The sequence below is a fragment of the Acomys minous genome (genome assembly GCF_964271855.1).
Source record: "Acomys minous genome assembly, chromosome: 4".
In the NCBI taxonomy this organism is placed as follows: Eukaryota; Metazoa; Chordata; class Mammalia; order Rodentia; family Muridae; genus Acomys; species Acomys minous.
In genome coordinates, this window is record NC_140486.1 from 22,034,139 (window position 1) to 22,058,367 (window position 24,229).

General features: G+C 43.2%; 1 protein-coding gene across 3 annotated transcripts; it reads left to right on the top strand.

Annotated features, from left to right (window-relative positions):
- The first annotated feature begins 1,137 nt into the window (after positions 1 to 1,137).
- Positions 1,138 to 23,307, top strand: LMAN1 (lectin, mannose binding 1). 3 transcript variants are annotated; one of them, XM_084780152.1, is made up of 14 exons: positions 1,138 to 1,410; positions 5,079 to 5,233; positions 5,315 to 5,422; positions 6,116 to 6,177; positions 6,937 to 7,036; positions 8,859 to 8,982; positions 10,123 to 10,181; positions 10,571 to 10,703; positions 12,132 to 12,325; positions 12,417 to 12,487; positions 16,634 to 16,784; positions 19,884 to 20,005; positions 20,252 to 20,318; positions 21,437 to 23,307. In XM_084780152.1, the coding sequence occupies exons 1-13, from the start codon at positions 1,173 to 1,175 to the stop codon at positions 20,286 to 20,288; spliced, it is 1,554 nt and encodes a 517-aa protein (XP_084636278.1). In that variant the 5' UTR covers positions 1,138 to 1,172; the 3' UTR covers positions 20,289 to 20,318; positions 21,437 to 23,307. The 3 variants fall into 3 exon arrangements, with proteins under 3 accessions (XP_084636278.1, XP_084636277.1, XP_084636276.1); XM_084780151.1 differs by having other exon boundaries at positions 20,252 to 20,314; XM_084780150.1 differs by having other exon boundaries at positions 20,252 to 23,307.
- Positions 23,308 to 24,229: the final 922 nt, after the last annotated feature.

A 24,229-nucleotide genomic window follows, 5' to 3' on the forward strand; every position in this document is an offset into this window, starting at 1 on the left:
GGAAGCCTTGCCCGAGGCTACATTCAGCATGAAGGTTTGATTTGTGCTATAGAAAGGGGGTTACTGGTAACAGCTAGGGAGTCTGAAAAGGAGAAACTGGGAGGTCAAACAAACACAAGGGATCATACAGACCTAAGGATAGTGTGCTGTTGGCAGGCCAGACGAACTAGAATTGTGTGTAAAATGAAACAAATCATTTTGCTGGGTTTTTTTTTGGGGGGGGGCGGGGGTTAATCATCATAAAACAAAACTGGATTAACCATGAATATGTTAACAGAACAAATGCTATGAAAACTTGAAGGTGTGAGCTTAACCCCAAGAACAGAACACACATAAACATGGAAAGCGTGAACCTACGCCATAAACTTGTCCTCTGACCTCCACATATGTGCTGTAGTAGCTGATGTGCGCGCGTGCACACACACACACACACACGTCACATACACACAAAATAATAAAAATAAAATAAAATAAACTTAAAATAAATAAATAAAATTAAAAAATAAAAACAACTTATTTATCAACTCTACCCATAGCGTATAAACTTGCAACAAAACTACCTACTTTTATTTGAATGTGCTGTCCCATGGTTTCAAATATTTGGAAAGCCTTTGGAGTTACTTTTTCAGAAGTGAAAGTTCATTTCACATAAACTCCCCTGACTCTACCACCTAAAAGATCCTAGGGCTCTTTTGAGATTCTCTCAGTGGGTTGAGACTGTTACAACTTAAGGTCATTTCTGGAAAGTTGACAAAAGGGAAGCCAGCCACTGAATAATGAATGCCTTTATTCTAAATATAGTTTATTATGGGCTGGCTCCGCAAGCCACAAGTCTTAGGGCTTCTGAGGTTTTCTAACCCACAGAAAAGTCCTCTACCCTGGGGCTTGAAAAAAATTGGTAGTAGGAACACCTCAGTGCCCGCCCCCACCACACGCTGCTGGAGTTGTGAGCTCTTGGGCCAGCTCCGCCTCCCAGTCTTGCCCCACCCTTTTGTGGCCCCGCCCACAGATACTCATTCCTTAGTGGCCTCCAGGATAGAGGAGGCCAGGGGCGGGGCTTATCCCTTGTCCTTGGGTCTCCTGGGCTCCACCAATCAGTGAGCGCCCTGTTGGCCATCCACGGCTCCCGAGCCCCTCCCTCTCCCGCCGGCCTCTGCGTCCCAGAATCCAAGATGGCGGGGTCCTGGCGGAAGGGTCCCCAGGCTGGAGCGCGGTCGTTCTTCTGCGCCTTGCTGCTGTCTTTCACCCAATTCGTCGGGAGCGACGGCATGGGAGGCGACGCTGCGGCCCCCGGCGCCGCGGGCACCCCAGCCGAGTTGCCACACCGCCGTTTCGAGTATAAATACAGCTTTAAGGGGCCGCATCTGGTGCAGAGCGATGGGACCGTGCCCTTCTGGGCCCACGCGGGGAGTAAGCCGGGGCTGGGGCTGGGGGCGGGTTCCCTCCTTGCCTTCTGTCCCCATCGGTCCGTCTTCCCAATGCCTTGCAGTGCCGAGGACCAGCTCCAGCCCTTGCATGCCACATGCACTGGGGCAGCAGTCCCTACTCAGGATCCCCCTAGCCGGCAGGTTTCCCGCGTGTCCCTGAGGCTTCTCACCCAGCTTGTCCGCCCGCTACCAGCCTTCTCTTCTTTAATCTCATCTGTACCTTACTGTCTGATTCCGAGGTGTTTTGTTACTTTCTGCAGTTCCTTGCACGCAAACCAGCTTCTAGGTGTCACGTTACCTTACACCCTGATGCCACGTCTCAAGGGTACACTTTCCTTGGCCATAGCAATTTGAGACCAGTTCCAACAGCGTCCTTCTGCTTGCTTGTTTTAGGGAGTAACCATGGTCAGTGGTGAGGTTTGTGTCTAACTTCCGTGACCTCTCCAAGACATCATAGGCTTAGACTGATTTTTAGGTCTTTGGATGTCGCTCTTAAAATTTTGGGATTACACCATAGAATTGCCACTCAGTGATTGTGTGTGTGGTCTTTGAACTTTACACTTTATATTAGTGTCTTTATTTAGTTAGTACAGGAGATTTTTTTTTTCTATCAGTTGTTTCCGAACATGGGACTAAGAATAGACATCTTAGGGAAAAAAAAGAAATACTTTCTGCTTCAAGTTTTATTCACTCAGACAGATGACAGAACCATTAGAGTGAGCATTGCCCTTGTTGGGGGAGGAAATAAAAAAGTATTGCACTCTTTAGTGCTGATGTGTCACTGCTGACCAAAGAATTTAACAGCACGTGTCATTCCATAAGCCCCTCAGTGGCTGTCAGATACATCCATCAAAGCAAGTAGTAAATACCTTCTATTTTTGTGTGTAACTCAAGTGTCATTTATAGAAGGCTTTTCTGTATGATTTGAGATTGTCCAGTGACTGAAAACAAAACGCTTTATTTCTAGAAAGTATCTGCTAACTAGAAAGCACACTTCCAGGAAGGGCCAAATTCTCTCAAATTAATGTGCAATTATCAGGTGTAAATTTCACTGAACTTAATGACTGAGTCATTATGTAGTTGAAGGAGGGTGCAATTATGCTGTTACCCAGTTTGTTTATTATAAGCCTTCTGGGCTTGTGTTATCAAGACAGCTCTGAATATACAGGGATGATGGACATGACACCAAACACAGGCTTTCAGACCGTCTGGTTTTGTTTTTCTTTTGAGAATGATGGTGAATTTATTGACACCTCTTCACTTCTGAACCTCTCCATGGCCTGTCTGCTGTTTTCTGTCTTTTCTATCGCACTCACAGTAGCAGATTCAGAATGTTAATCGAGTACCAAACTTAGTTATCTGCACTCTCTTGCACAGAGCCACAAGCAATAAATCTAGTCACTGTGAAAGAGGTCAAAATAAAGAGTTAGAGTTGTGGCTCGGTTGGTAGGCCGCTTGCCCAGTGTGCACCAAGCCCTGGGTTCAATCCCCAGTGTCCTATAAGCCAAGTGTAGTGTTTCACGCTTGTAATCCTATTACTGATTTCACTGGGAGGTGGAGGCAGCAAGGTCAGAAGGTCAAGGTCATCCTTGGCTGAATTTAACTTCAGTCTGGGCTAAAGATGGGGGTGGAGGGACGTGTCTAATGAACCCTAGTGCAACTTGGTGGTTAGACTCACTGGTGTGGGCGGCATGGGAATCCCTTGTTTCTGTTGTTACTGTAATTTTTAATCTTACTGTTCTATTAATACTGTTGTTCATTTTTCTCCCTTTTCATTTATTCCTGCAACCCATCATTTGAAACAAACAAACAAACTAGAGAAACTTAGGATTTAGTTTAAGCACAGCCGATTCCATTCAGCCTAATTAGGATCACATAGATACTATTTCTCTTGTATAAATCCTATGTCCTTTGTACTGTCAGCACGTATCTTTAGGTTCATAAGGGCAGAAAATGAAAATATTCTATAGCTGTTCCTAACTCTCAAACTCTCACCTTCATTCTCCTATTGAGTTGTAGTAGGCAGCCAGGTGTCATCTCCTGTATAGATGGGACAAGTGACTAAGAGAGATGAAGGTTCTGGGACAATGGGCGCAGCTCTCCAGGGTGTGTGTCCAGGGCTTTTTCTGTAATGTTCTACCCCCAGCCTTTGAGTGTCTGAACCAGTGAGTAAAGTACCTCAGCTTTCTTTTCCTACCTATAAAGTGGTGTCATTACAGTTGTCTCATGTCCCAGCATAAATGTCAGAATGGCTACAATCTGACAGGATCTGTTTGAATAGTCCTTTTAGGTACCTTATGGTGAGAGGATTGAAGGATTTACAAGAATACCTTGTTTTACTGTGTCTCCATTTATCTAATTTTGCATAGAATATGTTTGGTTGGCTTTTTGGTTTTTGGTTTTTGATTCAGACTGGAGGTATGTTAGAAGGACTCAGTTAGAAGGACCCTTTTTTAGGGTGTCACCAGATGCAGTCTAGCAGTTTCAATCAATGACGCTGTTAGTTTGGTTTTGGTTTTGGTCTCTGGGGTCCTGGGAGTTAAACGCAGGTCCTGTGAGTAATAAGACAGGTGCTCTTCCACTGATTCATGTGCCAACTCCTTGATACAGTTAAAAAACCTTTCTCATTGTTATTTTAGACATGTTGCTGTTATACACTCAGTGTACAGTATAGTATACATGTAATTTTTAAATGTACTGAACCCACCCACCCCCAAAATTGTGTGCCTTACTTTGCTGTGATGGTTTGAAAAGGAACCAGCAATGTCCCTATGCAAACTTTTATAGTCAATGACCGGCCTAAGATCATAAGTAGCTAAATTGGGACTTGAGCCAGTAACTCTTTTGAAGAGTCACTTGTTTTCTCAGAGTCCACCTTTGTGAAAGAACTGATTATTAAATTAAAATTTAGTTGGCCTTCTTCGTAGGAAAATGTAAATATGCAGGGTATTTGACATAAGATTTTGAAGTGTTTAGAAAAGTCAGGCCTGGCCCTCATTTTACAGATGAACATATAATGAACCCAAAAGAGTAAGGAAATGATTCGTTCAAAGTCAGAGCTGAACTTGATTCCTAGTGATGGGTTCTTGTCATAATGTGCTTTCTAACTAGTTAAATACATTGAAGACTTTTAATATTGGGAAGATTTGGGGGGTATTTTTGTTAAAAGAAGATTATGAAAATCAAATGGATGGTTTGCCTTTTTTATTGAAGATTCATATAATCTGCTCACCATTTTACCTCCCCACCTCCTCACCCGTCTAACTCTGTGCCCCCTCTCTCTTTAGAAAACAAACAGGAATTAAAAACACACACAGGAAAAAAAGCAGAAGAAACAGGCATACAACAGAAAGAAAACCTATAAAAACACAAAATCAGAAACCACAATATAAAAGCAATAGTTTTAACTCTTAATCTCCTTCCTTGGTGTGTGGGAATTTTATTACATGGGTATAAGCTTCAGATATATTTCTCTATTCAAAGTAAAATTCCAAAGTCATAGCAGTCAGCAAGAAGAAAATTTCTAACAAAATTATTATGTACAATATGAAGGTAAAATTCGGTCTTTGTAGTTACATGCAGCAGTTCAGAGATATGTTGAATTCTGCATAATTATACCATAAAGCTTTTCTTTTCTGATTTCTACCTTAGATGCTATTCCAAGTTCAGATCAGATTCGAATAGCACCGTCATTAAAAAGCCAACGAGGTTCAGTGTGGACAAAAACAAAGGCAGCCTTCGAGAACTGGGAGGTGGAAGTGACATTTCGAGTGACTGGAAGAGGTCGAATTGGAGCTGATGGCTTAGTATGATCATTTCTGTTACTTGAGCTAGTATCATTGGCAGAAGCCTCTGTCTCCTAACTGTCTTCTCTTATGTATTTTCAGGCAATTTGGTATACAGAAAACCAAGGCTTGGATGGCCCTGTGTTTGGATCAGCTGATAAGTGGAATGGTGTTGGAGTATTTTTTGATTCTTTTGACAATGATGGCAAGGTATTCATTGTTAAAACTGTTAGCCATTTTCCATTTAGGCTGTGAGAAGATGCCTCACCTGGCACCTAAAACTTAATAGTAAAGAACTCAGTTGATAGTCTGAGCATGGTGATTGGTCTTGAGCAGAGAATCTATCAGGTACAAGCTTGTAGACATGATTTGTTGCACATTAATTTATTATCATGATGGAGACCTAGCTGTGAGGACCTGTCACTGATTCACACCCTGTGTGCACTCAGTGTCTATGAGAAGTCAGCATGAGTTTTTAGATGTGGGCAGTGAAACCAATAGAGTTTAGGAAACTGTGGCAGAGTTCAAGTGCCTGTGACTTGGCTGTGACTGGCTCTCATACTGGGATTGTCTCCTGTGTTAATTACTTTTTGGTCAGGCCTACTGTCCTGATGATGTCTTAAAAACAGTTTAAAACAAAATATGCTTACATGCTGAAATTATTAACTTGTGTTTGAAAGCTTAAGATTGATGCTCTTCCCTTTACCTAGTTGTTTATTGAGTTTTCAGAGTTACTATTAGCATTTCAAAGAATTTTTAATAACTTTTTGAAAACTTAAGTCATAGTATTTTAAAAATTTAAGTGCCCTAAAATCTCAGCAGTATGGGGGTCTTATAGCAAATTAAGAATGATGATTTTTTTTATGAAAGATATTAAAATAAATGTGTTTTCTTTATTTTTAGAAAAATAATCCTGCTATAGTAGTTATAGGCAACAATGGACAAATTAATTACGACCATCAAAAGTAAGTGTGATTTTTGCAGTATTTCTTATTTCAGTTTCATTTTGGAAACCTCATGAAATGTTTTGCTTCCAATCTCAACACTCTTCAAATGAAATGATTACTCCTTTTCCTGAGCTGTTGTATTGCAGCTAGGTGAGACTGTATACTCTGCTTTTGTGTCTTGAAGTTCTTTCTGCAAACCATACTTTTTATGTTTCATGAAAGAAATCTTTCAAAAATAAATTTAGCTTTCAGCAAACCAATGAGCATAGTCTGTTTTTCAGAATCAGTGTCACTTTGAAACTGTCAGTTACACAGTTTCTAGGTGCTGAGGGTAAGCAAATTGCTTATTTATCTGCGCCTGGCTTTGCTCTTTCCTGCCTTAGTGACTACAACGCTGGTAGCTTTTATACCCGTGGTGGAGTGGTTTAAAGGGAAGTGCCTGGGCCAGTCTTTAGCTTCAGCTTCAGCCGCCTTGGATAGGAGTTATAGACTTTTGTCTTTAAAAACTCCACAAGGGGCTGGGGACATAGCTCAGTGGTAGAGAGAGCACTTGGCTAGCATGTGTGAGACTCCAGGTTCAGTTCCCAACCGCATAAAAAGTAAAATAAAAAATAAAGCACCCCTGAGTGACTTGGATGCTTCATCCCTTCAGCACATGGAGATGTTGGCCCTCCCTTCCAGAGTTCCCTGGAGTTCTGACAGGGAAAGCCTTTCTGTCTTCTGACCTGCATGGACTGTCATACGCTTCGTTGTAACTTGATATTTTTGAATCTACAGTGATGGTGCTGATCAGGCTTTAGCAAGTTGTCAGAGGGACTTTCGTAACAAGCCCTATCCTGTCCGGGCAAAGATTACCTATTACCAGAAAACATTGACAGTAAGTGACAATAATTAAATAAGGAATATTCTAATAGAGCTTTTCTTTTGAATTCTTGGCAGAAGTTAATATACGTAAGTGATTTCTACATATCTGTATGCGTTGCCCTAATGCTGAGAACCTTTAATATAGCTCCTCATCTTGTGGTGACCCCAAAACATAAAATTATTTTGTTGCTATTTCATAACTGTAATTTTGATACTGTTATGAATCTTAATATGAATATGTGATATGCAAGATATCTGATATGTGATCCCTGTTGACCCTCAGAGGGGTCACGACCCACGGGTTTAAAACCACTTCTCTGAGAGACCAGAAGTTAATGCATCATCTAGTATAAGGGATCCTCTGTAGGGCAGCTTTGCAGTAAGTGTCTGTTCGGCCAGAGGAACCTTAAGCTCCCCACTCGAAGAGACTGTACCTACCGTGCACATCCAGGTCTTCAGGATACAAATACGAGTAAGACAAAGGCCGTTCTCCCTGAAGCACTTGTAGACCGTAGAGGAAGCACGTAGCATCACCATGCTGGGCGACAAGGGCTCTGGCACAGCAGGAAGGAGTTGTGAGCTTGGAACCTGGACCCTGAGACCTGACCCTGGGGAAGGTCTGGAAAGAGTTCTTAGTTGAGGTGCACCTCAGTGTGCATGTGAGTGTAAAATGTGCGTGTGTTCCAGGCACAAAAAGCAGACAGGGCCTTGAAGAAGCTGAACATTTGAGAGAGCAGGTGGTTTGCTGTAGCCTGAAGATAGAGGATGTTTCCAAAGTGGGGTGGAAAGACTCGCAGTGACCATTCATTTGAGCAACTAGGAGAGTTGGCACTCTCAGCAGGAACAGAAGTGATGGTGTTTGCAGTTTTAACAAGTGACTTAGGCCCCAGAGTAAGTCTTAAAACACCGTGATGGAACAAAAAGCGAGATGGCTCGGGCTCTTTGACTCTGAAAGCACCGCACCTGGTGCTTTAAATGCCGCTTTTCAAACAGCTCCTCAAGATCCATCTTTGCATTGGCAACATGGAGAAAGTGAACGTGGGAGATTGCAGGTAACGTGGAGAGAGCTGCAGTCTGATCCCATCTTCATCTTATCTGCCGGGCTCCACTTACTGCTGACCTGAGGTGGTAGCTGCCAGAGGAAGGTGGAGGAGGAGGAGCGACACTGTCCCATTTGCTAACCCAGCATAGCCCAGAGCAGTTGCGTCCCTGCTGTGTGGTCCATTCAGAATGATCAGGGCTCCTACAGCTTTTCAAGAAAGGCACTTACTTTACTTTAGACAGATCAAAGATTGTTAACCTGTCAGCATTTTATCTTTTTGAACCTTTAACATATAATGGATTTTTTAAAAAAATTAAGTGACCTATCTCACTGTTTACTGACGGCTGGTGTGTGAGTTTGTTTTAGATTACCCTTCATAGGGCTGGGGACATGGCTTGGTGGACAAAGAACTGGCCACGCAGGTTTGAAAGCCAAGGCTCAGAGCTCCAGAACCTACATGGAAGCTGAGAAAATGTGGCCACCTGGGATCCCAACACTCAGGAGGCAGAGCAAGATGGCTGGCTGGTCTAGAGAGTCACTGAGCTCTGAGATCAACTGAGGGACTCTGCCTCAGTAAATAAAGTGACAAGTGGTTGAGAAAGATACCCAGGGTCACCTTGCGGTCCCCATATGCTCACACACATGCAAGCATGCATACTCAAACACACACAATATCCACATACAAAAAGAATTATAATAGAAGGAACCAGAGTGAATATTATTAATCATAAAGTGCTAAAATTTATTTTTAAATGTCTGTTATAAGAACCTCAACTTTAGTATGTCTTCCTAGGTCATGATCAATAATGGCTTTACACCAGATAAAAATGATTATGAATTTTGTGCCAAAGTGGAAAATATGATTATCCCCACACAAGGGCACTTTGGGGTATCTGCTGCAACAGGAGGTCTTGCAGGTAAATCTTGCTGTCTTTTCATATTGAAAGCTTGTGTACGATAAACTTACTGGTAATCGTGTGTTTAGGGTATGTAGACTCAATTCCACCTCACTCTTAAGTGTCTTTGGAGCCTTCCCATAGTGCATTCTGCCAGTCTTTGGCTGTATGGGAGCTGCATGGAGGCATGTAAAATACTTTGTGCCTTTTGTAGTGATGGGGGACATTTAAAGTTGAGGATATAAAAAATTAATTCCCAAGTGTTATAGGACCCTTGAAAGTTGCTGTATCATATACAAATGAATTTGGAAGCCCAAGGAAATATAATTTGGGGCAAATTTAAAGGAAAATAATTGCTATTATTTTCTACATGTGTTGATAAATGAAATTCCTCCACGCTAATACTTCTTTGTAACCATTGGCGCATTACTACTTTAATTATTTCCAAAACTATACATTGTTCTATATGCCTCAAGCAAAGAGGGGCAGCCCCATCTGTATCCCCTTTGCAGGTGTTGCACGCCCAGGTGAAGGCTGTTTCTCAGGGTCCCATAGTCACCCCCAGAAAGTCCTGTTCTGCATTTGTGATTCCAGATGTGCAGCACATGTCTCCTCAGGTTACCCAGTGTGCAGTGTGTCGTGTTCTGTTTACCAGCTGCCTCTGTAGGTCTCCCCCAGACAGGCAGACATACAGAGAAGCTGCACACTCAGAATAAATCACTCCGCAGCATGGATGGGCCAGGCCAGGACTGGCACAGCAGCTCGCTGCCTTGGGGGCCAGTCTCCGTAGTTCCTCCTGTCAGCGGAAACCACTTGGTATTAATTTGACTTTACATGGTGTAGATAAAATAGAGGTATTACTGTCATCCAGTTGAGAAAAGCAAGTATGAAAGGCTAGAGCTGGTGTGTACCAAAGGAAAGCATTGGGAACTCGGCGGACAGAGGTTTGTGCCATTGGAACAGGACATTGTCCATGAAGAAGCCTGGGAAGGCAGAGGACGATCCTTTAGACCGTTCCCGGCAGCTCCTGTTGAACACTGTGCAGGGTGAAGAGTGCAGAGCAGTTCTCATGTCAGTCTTTCATAGTAAGCGCCTGTCAAGTGAATTCTCAACTGAAACAGCTGGTTACAGCACGTCCTGAAACTGTTTTTATGTCTGCAGATGACCACGATGTTCTTTCTTTCCTGACTTTCCAACTAATGGAACCTGGAAAAGAGCCAGTGAGTATCCACCGTCTCCCCAACCCGTTAATGTTCAGTTTTCAGTGGTGTTGCTCCAGCTATGGCGTTTGCAAACTTGACCTCAGTCTGAGTCGGTCCAGTCACTGCCATTTGGTCTTGTTTCCTCTGTGACAAGCAGATGTCTGTTTAGTGGCCGTCTCTTGTGCTGTTAAGTGTTAAATGATGCACGTGTGCTTACAGTAACTGCTCCTTAAATGATAGCAGTTAGTGTGATTTCTGGTGTTATTATTAAAACCAAGAATGAATTAGTTGTAAGTTAAGTAAGAGATAATCTTCAGGTTAGTGATGAACTAGCAAGTGTGAGAAGGACAGATGCCAAGATGTCTCCCCCATTCCCTTTCTTACATCCTACTCTTCCTGTGAAAAAGCCCACAGCAGAAAAAGACATTTCAGAAAAAGAAAAGGAAAAGTATCAGGAGGAGTTTGAGCACTTCCAGCAAGAATTGGACAAAAAGAAGGAGGAATTCCAGAAGGACCACCCTGACCTCCAGGGGCAGCCAAGTAAGTCGTAGCTGGGAGGACACTGGGATCTGCACTGCCTGCCTCACCTTGCTCTCTGACCAGCACACTCAGTAACAGATGGAAATGGTGGAAAAGCAAATCTTCGGTCCTTCAGGGTGTGAGTGTGGCTTGTGAGGAGCGGATGAAGAACACCATGGCATTGTGAGTGAACACAGGCCACTGTGCTGGAGCTTGGTGAGGACAGCATTGCTGTGTTCACCACTGTGTTCTTTAAACTAAACAAATGAAAAACAGAGACAGTGCTGCCCTCATGGGAAAGTGCTAAGTGAAAGCATCCAAGATCACTGTCTCCTCTCCGTGTTACACAATTGCCTTTATTAAAGAGTTCTGGTAGTTTTATGGATATGTTGGAATTAATTATATTGGAAATTGTGTAGTGGTATATTGCCCCATTACCCTGTGTTATCTTCCTTTTCCTCTGAACCCCTTCCTTCCAACTAGTCCGGTAGAGGCCATACCGTTGAAAAAACATGACACCCTCTTCTCCAGCACCAAGTCAAGCTTCTCAGGAGTGGGTGGGGCTCATGGGTGCCTCCTTGATCCATGAGGAAACGTTGAGGTCAAGCTTGTACAGCTGTCATGTATTCACAGTGGCAGCTGTGTGGTGTCTGGCAGTAGTTTATGGCACTCTTTCCCATGTCCCTGCTCTTATGGTCTTTTTATCCCCTCTATCATGTTCCTTTGACCTTGGGGCTAATGACACACATGACCTGTTTAGACCTATCAAAACTATTATGAACTTAAAGTGAAGCAATGCCTACTTCTTTTCCCCTTATTGCTGGGAATCCTGGACTTTAATGGTGGAAAAATGTTACATGCTAACTTATGCCAGAGAAATTGAGACCTTCTATGTTACATTGTCAGAAACATAACACAACTTTATATCTGGTTTGCTCCCATCAATTTGAGTACTAGAGACTGCACTCGATGAAGCCCATGTCTGGCGTTTGAACACTATGTAATACAGTTCTCACAGTGATCAGTGGCATGATAAACATGTAATTTGTGACCATACCTTGAAGCTGCTTTTCTAATGAGTGTATAGAGCACAGTTGGTTGTTGGTATTTTTTTTTTCATCCCAGAAAGTTCTCTGATGCCATAAGCCCACTTCTCACATAGCCTGTCACTGTTTTGCTTTCTGTTACTCCAGATCAGTTCTCCCTAATAAAGTCACCCAGGATTTATAAAACAGAAAATTATTTTAAGTGAAAAAGTTCAGATCTAACTTACCAAAACAGTAATTCAGTCACTGTTGAGATAGGTGTCTGCAGCTGTACTGTTTGGAAGCTTACATCCCTGTGTTGTTAATGTTCTAGGTTTGGTGTATGTCAACACTTGGCCCGTTAAAGTAGTTTGAAGCCCCAGATGTGTAGAGAATTGTAATTGTAACTTGTGGTTCTTTTCAGCGGATGACGTCTTTGAGAGCATAGTTGATCGTGAGCTGAGGCAGGTCTTTGAGGGACAGAATCGTATTCACCTGGAGATCAAGCAGCTTAACCGGCAGCTGGATATGATTCTCGATGAGCAGAGGAGATACGTGTCTTCCCTGACAGAGGAGATGTCCCGCAGAGGAGCGGGGGCCCCAGGGCAGCCTGGACAGGTAGGTGCTCAGATGCAGTGCCCCCGCCAGGGGAGAGTGCTGTGCTCTGCGTGGCCAGCGGGTGCAAGCTGCCCACCCTCTTTCCCTCCAGGTCTCACAGCAGGAGCTGGATACTGTGGTGAAAGCCCAGCATGAGATCCTGAGACAAGTGAACGAGATGAAGTAAGTATACAGCAGTCATGTTTCAGTGTTCTGTGTCCTTGTCCTGTGAAACTTGTGTGCCTGCTCTCCTGTGTGAGTGCTCTGCAGGAGGGCAGGCTGCACAGCCTAGTGTCGTGTTAGGAATAAAAGTATATATTCAAACTGCAAACATCTAAATTGTGAAAATCATTATAAACTGAAAAAAGAAAAAAAATGCTTTAGCAAAGAAGTTTGCTGTAGTGACTTGAAACCAGGAGTGTGCCTCTCTTTGGAAATTATAGAGTGTAGTGTGGCAGGTCAGAGCTCAGTGAGAGATACTGGGGGCAGAAGGACACGTGCTGTGGCAGGACTGGAAAACAGGCATACTTGCTCAGAAACTTCCTTTTGGTGCCATCTTCTGCCCTAAGACAGACGGACAGAGAGTCGGACAGAAAAGAGATGCCTGTCTCTGGATGATATGTTTCTAATGAGGGTGGCTGGCGCATAGCCAACATCCTCAATGACTGCAACAGGGAAAACAAGCTGTGTGTGTCTTCATAAGCTAAAGCTCTAGCATGCCCACCCAGTTCAGCCCTCGACAGAGGAGAAGTCAGGGAGAGTTACAAGGGACTGAACAGTACAGGACCAGGGTAAGCAGCATAGGACGCTGAAAGGACTCGCTGACAACTGGAGATTGGTGTTTAAGAAATACTTTTTGTTGTTAATTCACAATTCTCAAGTGAGTCCTTGCCCTATTTAAATCAAATGAATAGATTTCTCTTAGAAGTAGACTGGGTTGTAGAACAGTATTTTTTATTTTGATACAATGTTTTAGAAGATTTATTTGTTTATGTGTGTGTGTATATGTGTGTGTATGTGTGTGTTTGTCTATGTGTATGTCTGTGCCATGTGCATACAGTGCCCTTGGAGGCCAGAAGAGGGTACAAGGAACTGCAGTTGGAGGTGTTTATGAGCTTGTATGTAGGTGCTAGGAATGAAACTTAGGCCCTTTGGACAAGCAGCTAGTGTACTTAGCCACTGAGCCATCTCATAAGCCTCTTATTTTCATATGATTTTAAACTTTAGAAGCTATATGGTATATTGTTTCTGTGTGTCTTTTACCCATCTTTTACTGTTGATATTTTACATAATCACAGCATAATTGTGAGAGCCAACAAGTTAACATTCATACTATATGATCAGCTAAACAAATAAGCTGGGTGGGCCCTCCATCTCTGGGGAGCTGTACTACACACACACACATGCACACGTGCACATGCATACACATATGGGTCACCCCTCTTTCAGACCTGCATTCTTCTCCCATGTCCCCATCTGATTAGCCCTAGGACTAGTGATCTGTTGGGGCAAGTGCTCGTCCACTGAACTGTACTTCTTTCCTGGCCCTTTTCTGTCTGCCCTCATAGGCCGCAGATCCATTTTCAGTGGGTTTGTTCATGTTCCTGTCTCTGGGGGGGCATTTCCTACACTGTCTTTGTTGTAGAAGGACCATATTCTAGGGATCTTGTTCTTCACCTGTCTCTCCATGTAGCACCAGCACACCCTAAAGTGCGGGTGGTGGTTGGGAAACTCAGGCTTTGGACTGCATTATCCGCAGAAGCACCTCCGCAGATATGCAGCAGCCCTTCCACACGCCCCAGTTAGCAGTGGCAAACACACGTTATCATATGGTAGGTCACTCAAAAACTGAGCCCAAATAGAAGCGTCAGAAAAATGTAAAGAGGAAATCGCTGCCTTTCCTGGGAATGATGGTTGTCTGGATGGGGTTTCATGTGGAAGATTTTTAGCAGCATGCAGTTCAACCCGCTGCTGTAGGGAGGGTTTCATATCTCTTCCCATCTCAGATCCTTCCCCAGACACCGAGCCCTCGGCCTGCTGAGCTCAGGGCATCTTCCTTTGCAGGACTCTGGTTGTGCCTCTGGGGCATTGCCCTCTGGCAGACTGTGGCTCTCAGCAGGGCAGAAGCAATGTTGCTTTCACAGTTCTGCCTAGAAATTGCCCCGCTCGAAACATGGCACCCCACAACTGTTGGCAGAGTCTTGGACCAGGGAATGAGCAGAGAGGAATCTGTTAAGAGACACTGTCTTTGTATACTAAAAACCTATTTCATAATCAGATTTGTGATTCTGACAAGCAGTAATGTTAAATGTGCATTTATGAGAAAGTTATACTATCAGGATAGCCTTATATGTGTCTCGGATATATTGAAGTTTTAAGAGGAAAACACAGATACTCTGCCATTAAGATAAATTGTAATCAGCTTCTGACTGAGAAAGCCGGGGTGTGGTGTGGTTTTCACTGCTCGCTCAAGTCAGGTAGAACTTGTCTATTTAACACCAGTGGTCATAACTGCTAGAGTTTGCTCTTCTTTCCTTCACTGTAGTTCCTACTTTTGACACTAAGATTGACACAGAGGAAGTAGGAGAAAAAACCTTATTGCTTCATCTAGATGGAGCCGCTGTTGTTGAAGGCACAATAGAAAGTCTTCTCCTGGAGCCACATAGTCCACGGCCCACACAAGTGGGACAGCCTGGTTCTGTCAGGAAAGGATTCCAGGAAAGTCAGATGGGTGTTAATTAGTCCACAGAGAGGAGGCAAAGGCCATGTCTAGAAAGAGCAGTACACTGCAGGCCTGTAGTTGAAGGATATCTTCAGGGAATGGAAAGAGACAGATGAAGGAACAGGAAGAGATAAAGTCAGCAAGATGGTAGAGACTTGGTGTTCTAACTACCTTAAAGGTATTTCCTATTGTCAGTGATGATCACATGACTTACTAATTATAAAGCTTTGAAAGTACCTCTAGCTAAAGTACCTTGGATATTTCTAGGCCCGTTCATCCCTTTTTATAAACAAATCTGTTCATTTCCCCCATGACTGGAGTGCTTACGGTTTCTGGCTGACATGCTGCCACTCACATGCGCAGGGTTCCGTGTCTGCTCTGCCTTAGATTGGAACGGTGGAGTCATGGAGTCAGGATGGAGAGTGCAGGGTCAGGAGACTCACACATTCCTTCATATGTTAGCAGACACTGCTGCTTCCTCTGTTGGCTTCCTGCTGCCTCACTGGACCTGTCCATGAGGGCCACCTGACAGGAGCACAGGGAGACAGAGGCACAGTTCATTTGTGTCAGGAGCCCCTAAGACCCACAGAGTCTCTGATTGGTCAGAGGTACTAAGAGAACTCAGAACTCGTTGCGTTCCCGGTCGTGGTTTGTTCCAACAAAAAGAAACACCATCATCACAGAAGGGTGACAAGTGATCAGAGTGCAATCACAGAAAGGTGACAACTGATCAGAGTGCAGGCGCACCCAGGAGCTCCCAGCACACACAGCCCCCAGCACATGGAGCTTGATTTTCAGGTTTTTACTTTACCATGGTTTGGAAGTAGTAACTATGCATTAAAAACCATACCACAGACTTTGCATTGTCTCTTTCCCTGGATATGGTATGGGTGTGATGTAGCAATAGTAGTCCGTGGTATCTAACCTCAAATCCCAGTCGACCACTCAGTCATGAGCGTGGACAAGCAAAGCTCTACCCGCTGTGTTACTAAGCCAAAGTGTTCTGTGAGTGAGGTGTTAAGTGTGCTTTTCACTTAGTTTATGGTAGGTTTATCTGGACTCTAGGCTCCATAAGTCAGGGGTCATTCTCCAAGTAGTGTGGGAAACTCACTCAAGCCTGCAGCTGGCCTTCAGTGAGTTTCCAGTCCCTCTGGAGGTCAGTCCTTTAAGGTTCAGGTAAACACAACAGGCACTGTCACATTGCAGTAGCCAGACCTACCTCTGTGGCAGAATCAACCAGGGACTCAAGTCTGCCGGGGGCTGGCTTTACATCAGCTCCAGCCTCTCTCTAAATACATGTTTCTTCCCTAGGGTTCTTTCCCCTTTCCATTTCCCCCTCCCCTTACCCTCCTCTTCTCATTCATGGTCTCACTCTGTAGCCCAAGTGGGCTTGAACTCCCAGCCCTCTGGCTTCGGCCTCCAAGAATGGGTATTACCAGTATGTGCCACTTCTGTCTTCTGGCATTGTGTGCGTGTTGCTGGATTTTTGTTTTTTAAATGATCTGATGTGTTGAACTTAAAAAGGTGTAACCGTCTGAAGTTTATAACTGGAAACAAACAAACAAAAACAAAACCCTTGTGATTTCAAAGGGCTTCTTGTGTTCCAGGAACTCCATGAGCGAAACAGTCCGGCTGGTCAGTGGCATCCAGCACCCGGGCTCGGCAGGCGTCTATGAGACAACGCAGCACTTCATGGACATCAAGGAGCACCTGCATGTGGTGAAGAGAGACATCGACAGCCTCGCGCAGCGCAGCATGGTAACATGGCTCCCTGTGTCCTGGTGCTCGTCCCTAACTGTCCCATCAGCTCTGGAAGCTTTGGCATTGGGTTCCTAGGTAGAAGGTAGAAGTCTGTCTGCACTCACTGAGCAGAAGCAAGCACTGGGGGCTTTGGGGGGGAATTTGCATTACCAGAAAATGAAAATATTTGTATTCCCATTTTAATGTTCTCTATAATCCATGTTCTTAAAACTTTGTTTGACACTATGTATGAGTATAAGGTGGTTTTGTTTTCTTTTTTAATTGAAAATAGATTTTATTTCCAGTACAATATATTCTGATTATGGCTTCCCCTCCCCCAAGTCCTCCAAGATGCTTCATTTGGTGATAAGAGTTGTCCAACTGGGGCTCCATCTCCCCACTTATCTGGTGATCCCCATTAGATCACCTTTGCATTTGTGTATATTTTAGGAAACTTGTACTGTGTTAGGCTTCCACACAACTCCTCGCGTGGCCCTCCGTCTTAGCTGCCCCTCCTCATTTTTCCTCTCTCAACTCCTTTCTTTCCCCTCCCCATTTTCTCCTGCTGTTCCTGTCCTCCCTACACCCAGCCATACTGTCTCCTCTGTTTCCTCTTCCTAATGCGCCCTGCCCTCCCACTTACTTCCTTACTCTGTGACCTCTGCCTGTGAATTGTAGCCTCTGACAAGGCCTTACCAGCGAGCATCGCATATAAGCGAATGCACACCTTGTCTTTCTTTTTGGGGTCTTGGTTCTCTCACTCAGAGTGAGTGAACTCCCAGCCCTCCTAGCTCCACCCATTTACTTGTAAATTTCATGATTTGATTTTTTTTCTTTAAATAGATGAATGACAGCCTTATCTTGTTGCTGATTTTAGTGGAAATGCTTTGAGATTTCCATTTAAGTTGACATTGGCTGTAGGCTTGCTGGAAGCTGCCTTTATTATGTTGAAATATGTCTCTTGTATCTCTAGGTCCTTCAGGACTTTTATTATTATGGGATGTTGCCCTTTGTTAAAAGCCTTTTATGCATCTTATGAGATGATCATGTTGTTTTAGTTAATCATGTCATTTCATTACCCTCTGTGTGCTGTCACAGATTTCACTAGTGGATTTATTCATATCCTCTTTAAGGACCTCAAACAAATTCATAACAGCCATTTTGAGGTCCTTGTTTTGCTTCGGCTATCTTGCATGTCTTAGGGCCACTGTCGTAGGGTTGCCTGGCAGCTGCTGTGTTTTTATGCTGCAGCCGAGGCAGCTGGGTGTGGGATGAGTGTGATTCTAGGTGTCATCCTTGTTGGGTGAGTTTTCTGGTCCTTGGTTTCTGTTGCCCTCTCTGGCTCTTAGGAGTGTGTGGTGGCTGCGCATTTTCTGGTTAAGAGTGCTTCTAGGTCCCTGGCAGGTGTGGGCCCCTGGGTGTCCTGAGTGGACTTGTTTCCAGGTGTTGGGAGTTGAAATGCAGGAATGAGGGTGGGCCAGAAGGGCTGGGGCAGGGGTGGGGCGAGGCTGAAAGAGTGGAAGGGAAGGAGGGAAGCTGAGCCTGCTGAGAATAGGGGAAGAGAGGGAAGGCTAGCAATTGATCTGCTGGGAATGCAGCTTGAATTGGAGGGCAGGAAGGAGAGTGAGGATTGTTTTCCTCATTCCCTGGTGGGCATGCTTAATGGCTTTCCAAAGAGAAGAAGCTAAGGTGTTGGCCAGTGAGACTGGCGACAAATGGCGTGCATGAGGAAAGAAGGCTGTGGCGAAACTCTGAAGAGAAGGCATTGTGATCAGTCCCAGTGCCCACTCCTCCCCATTTCATGTACTCTTGAATCCACTTAGTTCTGTATGTGCATGAGGGCCACCCACCAGAGCATTGGCAGCCCAGCAGGGGCCATACCCCTGAAGAGAACTGACTTTCCCTCCCCCAGTAGACAGGATTTCATTAGCCCCTCCCATATTAGTGCTGGGATTTTAGCTGGCTTGATCTTATGTAATGTACTTTTGTGAGTCTGTTTTTAAAAAGCATATTTCTTTGGCATATTTTCTCCCAACCTTCTGATCTGAAATGGTCTTCCTATTTTGTTACTATTTCACATCAGTTAGGTTTTATAAGATTAGATATATTAAATAAGATTGTGTTGAGTGCTTTTCTCACTCAGCTAGTTGGTCCTAGTCAAGCTTAGAAGAAACAGAAGACCCAACCCCTTGAAATATGTTATATTTATATCAGCAATGAATGACATTGACATGACTTTCTCAAGGTCATTTGTAAGGGAAACCACTTGAACTTCTTGTTCCCATTACATTTTGACACTGCCTTACTTAACTGTTTCTATGTACATGCCTTGAGTCATTTTTGCAAATCTTGCTTAATAGTTTTCTTATTGGCTCTGCTTTTCACCCAAATCATTATATTTTAATTTTGTTTGAAGATACTCTCCCTCTTTGTTGCAACGGCCAACTTGGTACTGTGGGAGATTTATCCCCAAAAATATGCCTCATAGTTGGAACTGGGTTGAGAACAACTAATCTTAGAAGTCTTTGTGTCTGGATGACATCTGTGCTCTTGGTATTAGTTATCTCCTTAGAATATCATATCTTATGGAGACCAGAAGATAGACAGTTTTCCAAAGTCAGTCAGATACAGTATTCTGAGGTTGGGAAGGATGTGCCAGGAAACAAAATTCTGTTTAAGTAGTTTGTTGGCAAATACCATGTAATTTATTGTATGACCTGGAACATTATTGAGCATGAGGTCTGTGCTGTTAATTATTTGCCAACACAGAAATTATGAACTGGAAGCCTCAGGGGCAATGGGAGTCTGTGGGGACCCCAGTCTCTGGAAACATGAAGGGCACTGAAATCATCATTTATAGTGAAGTCGGGAGGCAGGTGGCACTTGTGGATGACTTGACAGTGACAGAGGGAGCCTTCTTATGTCAGCTGCTCTTTGAAAGAAAAAGAATTTTTAAAAGATAGTAGAAGCTAAGTAGGTAGAAAATACTTAGTGGAATGAATAAAGAAAAGAAAAGTACTTATTTATTTAACAGACTATGAGTTCTGTAAAATTTCACATTTATATCTTTCCAGATCATTATTTGACTAATTATAACGCAGGCTTTTTGCTTTACAGCCATCTAATGAAAAACCAAAATGCCCAGAACTGCCGCCATTTCCGTCGTGTTTGTCCACAGTCCACTTTGTGATATTTGTAGTGGTGCAGACAGTGCTGTTCATTGGCTATATCATGTACAGGTGAGTCTCATGAGAACACCAGCCCAGCGTGCTTCTGGATGAGGTACTTGGTGCAGTTAAGTGGCTTTCACTAACATAGACAGTTACTACAAAGCAAACTGGTCTATTGGGTGTGCGTGTTTACAAAGTGTTCATCTCAATACCATTTTCTACTTCAGGGGGCATTGATAGCTTAATTTAAATAAGCCCTTTTCTTACCCAAGTTAAGTGTATAGAGCATCTATCAGTTTTTCTTTTCTTTTTTAGGACTCAGCAAGAAGCAGCTGCCAAAAAATTCTTTTGACCTTCATTTTCCTATATGTACATCATGTATGTATGTATGTGCAAATGTTTGTCTTTTTGAGGGGATTTAGTATTTAAATTGCTTCATAGTCTAAGTTATTAAATTTTGTATAAAATAACTCTTAAAAACTAATTTTTTTTTTTTTTTGGTAAAAATAAATGTTAAAGACAACCATATTTTGTTCATAGTAGTACATGTCTTTAAATGTCAGTGAGTCTCTGGCCGACTGAGTGCAGCCACTGAACAGAATAATGGCAAGCCAAGGCCTAAAGAAAACAAGAGCAGCCACTGGCTGTGGGTGTTACTCTCTATGTCTCTGGTGTTGGAGGTTTCTTTGTTTATATAAACAACTTGCCCTTTGCCCCCAGAATGAGGTCTAAGCAAGAGCACCCTATTCATGTGTGCTCTGTTACCAGTTGGTTTTAGAAGTGAGCATTTGTTTCTGTAAAGAGTGAGTTCTACAGCCCTTTGGCCCCAGCACAGCTCCCTCTGGAATCAGTGTTTGGTCTGCAAATTTTAAACTAGACCCAGGCATCCGAGCATTTGATGAAATGTTTCCCCTGTTTTCAATGTGGAGTCCACTGTTAAAGGAAATTTTGGTGGAAAACTAATAACTAGTTTTTGCCTAGATCCTTTAGCTGAGAACATTCCTGTGACAGTGTTTATTGAGTATTTTGCCTGGTAGCGTATTCACTCATGATGCCCACTGTCTTGAGTATCTTTATTCTAATAATGTTAATTTGATATTACAGAAATGATTTTTATACTTTTAGTTTGTGAAATTTTTTCTCCCATTGTGTCAAACATGTACTTAGCTCTGATTACAAGTTCTGCGGCATTTTAAACTCACAAGACTTAACAATATGTTCTGGTTTACATTACTCTATGTGACTGGAGGTTTATGACTTTCAAACTCTTAAATGTAGGAGGCTGTGGCAGAAGCAGCTTTGAGCTATTTGAAAGCAAATTTGTAAAGTAAATACTTTCACTGTTTCCCCTTTCAATGTTAGAAATAAAGATGTTGTGGGGCTAGTGAATTCACCGGGAAACACAGGGCTGGAAGGAGCACTGTCAGCCCGTGGTTAGTTGTAGGGACTGAGAAATCACCTGTGGCATTTTAAGTGCAGATTTTACTTTTCTCTTCACAGCTGGCTTCAAGACAGTTTACCTCTTATTAAAGCAGTGGTCTCGTTTGCTATGGGATCCAGAACAACACAGTTTAATAAGATATGCTACTAAATTGTTCTAAGCCATCGTAAGTTTTCTCTCAAATGTCATTTACAGATTGAGCTAACCACCTAAAATCATTATATATAATGACTTTATGAAGAGCACTCTACATTGTGACTACCTGACTTGTACCATGCCTGTGGTCCCCCCATGCATTTTATGCTGTCATTTATCCTGCGAAAGCCACAGTGACTCCCCAAAACTCAGTGCAACATAAAGTGCTTCCCCCTTTCCACTCTGTAAACTTAGCATTTTGAAACTTAGGTTCCAATAGTGTTACCTTCCAGAATTTACTAACATTTGAAAAACCTTTCAGAAGAATGTCAAGTTGTAGACTATGGATCTTGGGAAATCTTGAGATAAAAGGCTGCCAAGTATTAGAGTCCACAGTCACATATCCTGGACATTAAAAGAGTCCCAGATTTGGGCAATGTACGGTTCCAGGCTCAGATCCAAGGGAAAGTAAAATCGTCCCTACTGTGATTGCAGACAGCCATTGTAGCAAGAGCAGGGGTCTTTTTATTTGTGAATTGCTTAAATATCACATACCTGTCTCTATTTGTTTTCTTCAAAATCATTAACTCTAAATAGCTCACTTCTGAGCATACCTCTGCTCTGTGGAAAACTATCACTGCCGGAACTCCTCAATCTCTGTAGTGTCTTGTGTAATTGGAACTCACTTTTCACACCAGCAAGTATATTACAGGTGCCTTGGATTAAAACAAAATTTATTTTAAAACTTTAAGTCATTATTTATGATGCCACTTTTAAAAGAAATCTCAATTATGTAATTGCTGATAGGCTTATTTAATATGCCATTTGCATTCAGATTATTTGAATGCTTTATTTAGTCTTAAAACTTCACAAACAATAACCAGTGTTTTGTCACATATTAAAGGCACATCAGTGTTTTTCAGAGTATGGCCCATGGACCAACCATTCAGTTATGGAATGCTTAGCAAAAGTGCAGAGTCCAGGCCCCCATCCCCCTCCATCACATCACAGCTCGGGTGGGGCCCCAGAGTGCCCATCCCACAGGCACCACAGACACAGCACACTGACAGCCGAGAACCACTAGAACGAGGAGTAGGGGAAAGTGTGTGATGGGTATGTGTTTTGTGGGCTCAGAACTGAGCTGCACACATTTTCACTGTTATTGAGAGCAGCATCTGTACTGGTCCTTCTGTTCATCTTAGTGTTCATTTTGCTAAAATCTCTCCATTCATTAGCAACTACAAACTAAGCCCAGGTTGTTGCCCGAACTCTCGGCACTTAGTGAAACCCATAAAGTGCCCATGGTGAAGCCTGCCTGCCCAAGCTGTTGCCTTCCTGATGCCACCACGTGTTACCCCAGACGGCTGCACGTGTTGATAACTTGAGGAAAATGGAAAAGACTTGAACACAGGGTTGCTCAGCTGCTGCTCCGCAGAGTCTCTGGAAAGAAGCTAGCTGGTGTCGTTCCCAGGCTCTGGTTCTCTCGCAGTGCCCACAATGCTGGTAGAAGGAAGGCAATGAACGAAGCAGTCATTGGGAATTTTGTATTTGTAAGATTTAGGGTGAGATCAGCTCTTGTAACTTTTTAAATCTGTATGTTGCCCATTTTAATATATTTCTTTCATGATGTTAAAAGTTTAAAAGGGTTTTCTATCCACTGTCAATTTCAATTATATGGCATTTTGTCAAGTTTTTTTGTTTTGTTTTGTTTTCCTTTTCTGATTGTTACTTGATGCTAGCTGGAATTCAAGAAATGTCAATGACCTTATTCAAATAAAAGAAATATTTTAGTAAATTGGTTTCCTCCTTTGTTGATTTGATGTTGGGGCCTAATAGCTGTCTTTCTCCTACTGTCTATACCCTGCTGTTCTGTTTCCTTTCCAGTTGCTCACAAAGCAGCTTTAAGAAAAGAAGGGTAATTCATTTGCTTCTAATTCCCATTTAGAATGCATTATTTGGGGGATGTCAAGGCAAGGATTGAAGCAGCTAGTCACATCCAGTGACGAGCAAAGAGAAAGTCAATATATGACTTGTGCTCATGCCTGCCCTACACTGAAAAGTCAGGAAATGGTGCCGCCCACAATGGAAGGGCCTTCCCACTTCTATCAACACAGGGAAAACAGTGTCCTAAAGGTCAGTCTAATCCAAACCATCCTTCATTGAGACGCTCTGTTGAAGTTATTCTAGATTGTATCAAGTTGACAATCACACCTCTCCTAGGTGGCCCGCCATCTGTGGCCTCAACTCATGGTGAGATAAGGGGGCCAGAGGAGAGTAAGAACAACAGATAGATGTTTGCCTTTGCCAGTGATGAAAAGCACACATTAGTTACAACAGTGTATTTGGTGTTCTCACCCTTTGCTGGCCAAATGCTAGGAGTGTAGAACACAGAGAAGACACTTGCCCAGCATGTGTGCGCTGCTTGCTTCAGTCCCCCAGCACTACACAAAACGTATAGACATGAGCAAAAGCTGGCATCAGGGTTAGTTTAGCTGCAGTGTTCAGTCATTTTTCTTTTTAGTCTTATGTACATTAGTGTTTTGCCTGCATGTTTCTATGAAGGTTACAGATCCCCTGGAACTGAAGCTATAGACAGTTGTGAGCTGCCATGTGGGTGCTGGGAATTGAACCCAGGTCCTCTGGAAGAGCAGCCAGTGCTCCCAACCACTGAGCCATTTCTTGTTCAGCCTCATTCAGTCATTTCTAAGTAGTAGCCA

Excerpts from the sequence above, each read along its gene's own strand:
- LMAN1 (XM_084780150.1), top strand. The coding sequence starts at position 1,173 with ATGGCGGGGTCCTGGCGGAAGGGTCCCCAGGCTGGAGCGCGGTCGTTC. Across the intron at positions 12,326-12,416 it reads CCCCAGGGCAGCCTGGACAG|GTCTCACAGCAGGAGCTGGA; the intron begins GTAGGTGCTCAG and ends CTTTCCCTCCAG. Across the intron at positions 20,006-20,251 it reads ATTGGCTATATCATGTACAG|GACTCAGCAAGAAGCAGCTG; the intron begins GTGAGTCTCATG and ends TTTCTTTTTTAG.